Genomic DNA, 3,761 nt, shown 5'->3' on the forward strand with positions numbered 1-3,761 from the left:
AAAGTAGTATCTATTCTAAGTACTCTTAACCATTTGACAATGAACGTTCAATCACCCTTGCAATCATTAGTGCCCGAACCCGTGACCTCTAAAAACATCGATTCCATTGACCACTGAAATAAGTTGGTTCGTGCAAAAAGAAAATATTTTGATTGGGCATAAATCAAAAGAAAGCAACTAAAAACAAAAAAAATTGATAAACTTATAAAATTCAATATATAATTTTAACAAATAAAAGTTTAAATGAATTAATCCTCAGTTATTATTTATAGTTATTTTTAATATATTAGGGATTATAAGATAATATCTATTTATAATCTCTTTTAACCATGATAATGCATACACGTCCTATAGATGCAACTGTTCAAAATCCAAATATCTAAAGAAAACAACACTCATTTTTATTACTAAGATTTTTTTTATAAAATCCAAAACATGATTATAGTATAAAATACAACACCAACTCTACATCTTACTAATAAATAAATACTAAAATTTAGAAATTATTAAAATCAAAATTAACTCTAATTAGTTGATCAGATCCGTCCATATACAAGTGTAACATGTCATATGTCACATGACCTAAAAATTTGGGAGCTCCACATATAAGTGTTATTAAGGTTTATCCGTGTATAACCCTTATGCCTTAACGACATTTTTGTTCGAAAGGAAAACAAACTTTTTGTTTGGTTCTCGAAAAAGTGACCGAGCAAATTGCAAATAAAAATTTTGACAATATCTTTAATCATTTTCCATAATAAATTTTAGTAAAATAACGTTGTAGCTTTGTGGAGTTGATTGATACTATAGTTTTAGTCAATGTAGTAATTATAAATCTAAATTTGGAGAAACAAATATGGGCTTGGTTTACAAAAAAAAAAAAAGTTTGTTTTACTCAACTGGCATTTGACTTGATTAAGCTAAATTATTGAACCACAAAATAGTTTGTTTTACTGTACTTTTACCAACTGTTTGTAATGGCTTTGCTATTTCTATAATGGGCAATGGTCTCAACGTCCCACGACCTTCAAATCTGCAAAATTCTCAAGCTTTCTCTCATTCGCCATTATCCTCTTATCTCTTCAATCATTTCTCTTTTTAAAAGAATTTTTATTCCACTCCACTAACTCACCCTTTCTTTTTCATCTGTTTCGTCTTCTTCTTTCTTGATTCTTTTTCCAGAAACGAAATCCATGGCTCTTGAAACTTGGTTGATAAAAGTCAAGGAAACCATATCCAACACCCTGGATACTGCAAGATCTTCGATACCCAATTCCAAAGCTTCAAAGCATAATAATAAATCAAACGTTGGAGTTTTATGCTTTGAAATTGCCGGTCTTATGTCGAAGCTTCTGCATCTTTGGAATTGTCTCTCGGACAAGAACATGATTTGTCTCCGTGATGAATCCATATCTCTCGAAGGAGTCCGCAAGATTGTATCCAACGATGAGTCTTTCATGTTGGGACTGGCGTGTGCTGAAATGGCTGAAAGTCTCAGGCTGGTAGCAAAATCTATTTCCAGGATGAGCAAAAAGTGCCAGGATCCGAATCTCCGGTGTTTCGATCGGTGGTTCGATGAGTTCGCCAACTCGGGTCACGATAGCCATGGCTGGGTTCTGAGTTCCAAAGAGATGGAAGCTAAAAAGACGAAGATGGACAAGTACGTGACCATTACGGTAGCTTTGTACAAAGAAATGGAGGATTTATCTACAATTGAGAACGGTTTGAGAAAGTCATTTCAGTGTAAAGAATATGAATCTTCAACCAAAGGGCAAATGATTGTTGATCTACAGCAAAAGCTTTTCTGGCAAAAGCAAGAGGTTAAGTATTTAAAAGACAGATCTTTCTGGAACAAAAGCTTTGACAAGGTTGTTCCCATGCTTGTTACAACGGCTTTCACTGTTTTGGGAAGAATGAAGCTTGTTTTTGGCTTCGAGTATCCCCCTTCCTTATCTCGAACCCTATCGGCTTCAGCAACCGTACATCCGACGGAAAACGCCGATGCTTTCAGCTTCGTATCAGGCCCATTGAGGAGTTGTTCAAAGCAAGAAGAAAAGAAGAATATGGCAGTCAGGTTTTTCGAGTCAAACTCGAAGCTTATTACACCTCATCCAAGTACGTTAGGTGGCTCAGGGCTGGCTTTGCACTATGCGAATTTGATCATCGTAATGGAGAAGATGATCAAGTCGCTGCATTTCGTAGGCGCCGATGCGAGAGACGATCTTTATTCGATGCTGCCTAGCAGTATTCGATCGTCTCTCAGGGGTAGCCTAAAAGGAGTAGGGTTCTCGGCGAGTGATCCGGTGCTTGCCGGAGAATGGAGAGCAGCTTTGAGGAACATCCTGGGTTGGCTATCGCCATTGGCACACAACATGATCAAATGGCAAAGTGAAAGGAGCTTTGAGCATCAGAATTTGTTGCCCAAAATGAATGTTCTTCGTTTGCAAAGCCTCTTCTTTGCAGACAAAGAAAAGACTGAAGCAGCCATTACTGAGCTGCTAGTGGGGTTGAATTACATCTGGAGATTCGAAAGGGAAATGACAGCAAAGGCCTTATTCGAGTGCAGCAACTTTAATGGGTTGCTGAATTCACAAAGTTGCAGATAATTAGGAAACAAATAGGCTTAATCTTTTAATTTCTTCGGCTTCAGATTTAGTTTTGGTTTCTGCAATTTCTATATGATGAGCTTTTTTGTTTTAGATTGAACTGAGTTTCAGGGTTTTTTTTTTCTTCAATTCTAACCCTTTATCTGTATATGGTATAATATAAACTGAAATGAAGCGAGTAAAATCTCAGAATATTGCATGGAATTTAATGTATATTCCGGATCGAGTTTTGCAAAAGTTCATCATAGGGACGATCATTCGCATTTAGTTTGTGTCATTCGTAAATATCAATATTCAAATTTTTGATTTTAAGGGATTTAATGTCTCATCCCATTAAACCAACGGTTGTTGATTATAATACTATATATTTTAAGTAGTATATGTTGATGTAGCTTGCAATTTTTTTTAACACTAGTTTGTGATGGTGTAATCTTACAATATTTGATGATGTATTAGATATAGAATTAAAAAGCTTGTTGTTTAACCAACGGGTCGGTTTAAATGATAAGTAATTTGATATCGTTTATGTAGTTAAATCTATATTAGGTGACTCATCCACCAAAATCAAATGTGCGATAGGAGTTGATCTGAATTGATCAAGACGAAACCTTGAAACTGAGAGGAAAAAAATGCTTGTTGTTTAGGCTTTACCTACTTTTACCTAATAATTTAATTTATTTCTATATTTTTCATTAATTTATTCAAGTTCATATCTAAGTGTTGAATTAATTACAAAATCCAAAAGTTAAAAGAATTTTAGGCCTAATAAACACTTTTATAGTTTTAAATGCGTAATAAATGGCCTTTTTACTCCAAGCTCAAATGAATAAAGAAGCTTAAACCAAAAATATATATTTATAAAAATAAATAACAGTCCATTTTCAATGGGATCTAGCCCTTTTACCTTAAGCCCAATAAAATAACATCTTAGGTCAACCTAAACTGAAGCCCAATAACATATCAATTAGTCCAAATGACCTAAAAGTCTCGAACAGTGAAACCATAAAACTTTAACCGAACAAATGAGCGAACATGAATAAATAAAAAATATAATTTTTTGTGTTCGTTTATTGAGGAATGTAGCTTGTTCATGTTCTTTCGTTAAAATGATAAATAAACATAAACGAATGAACATAAATTGTAACTTTACGGTAA

The 3,761-nt window shown here is 34.1% G+C and overlaps 1 protein-coding gene across 1 annotated transcript; it reads left to right on the plus strand.

Annotated features, from left to right (window-relative positions):
- The first annotated feature begins 1,138 nt into the window (after positions 1–1,138).
- LOC120168415 (protein PSK SIMULATOR 1-like) lies at positions 1,139–2,691 on the plus strand. Its single transcript, XM_039177098.1, has one exon. The coding sequence runs from the start codon at positions 1,194–1,196 to the stop codon at positions 2,604–2,606; it is 1,413 nt and encodes a 470-aa protein (XP_039033029.1). The 5' UTR covers positions 1,139–1,193; the 3' UTR covers positions 2,607–2,691.
- The last annotated feature ends 1,070 nt before the right edge of the window (positions 2,692–3,761 follow it).

Source organism: Hibiscus syriacus, unplaced genomic scaffold (genome assembly GCF_006381635.1).
Source record: "Hibiscus syriacus cultivar Baekdansim isolate YM2019G1 unplaced genomic scaffold, ASM638163v2 tig00003041_pilon, whole genome shotgun sequence".
NCBI lineage: Eukaryota > Viridiplantae > Streptophyta > Magnoliopsida > Malvales > Malvaceae > Hibiscus > Hibiscus syriacus.

What these genes read in the sequence shown, in the direction of transcription:
- LOC120168415 (XM_039177098.1), top strand. Translation starts at nt 1,194, where the DNA reads ATGGCTCTTGAAACTTGGTTGATAAAAGTCAAGGAAACCATATCCAAC.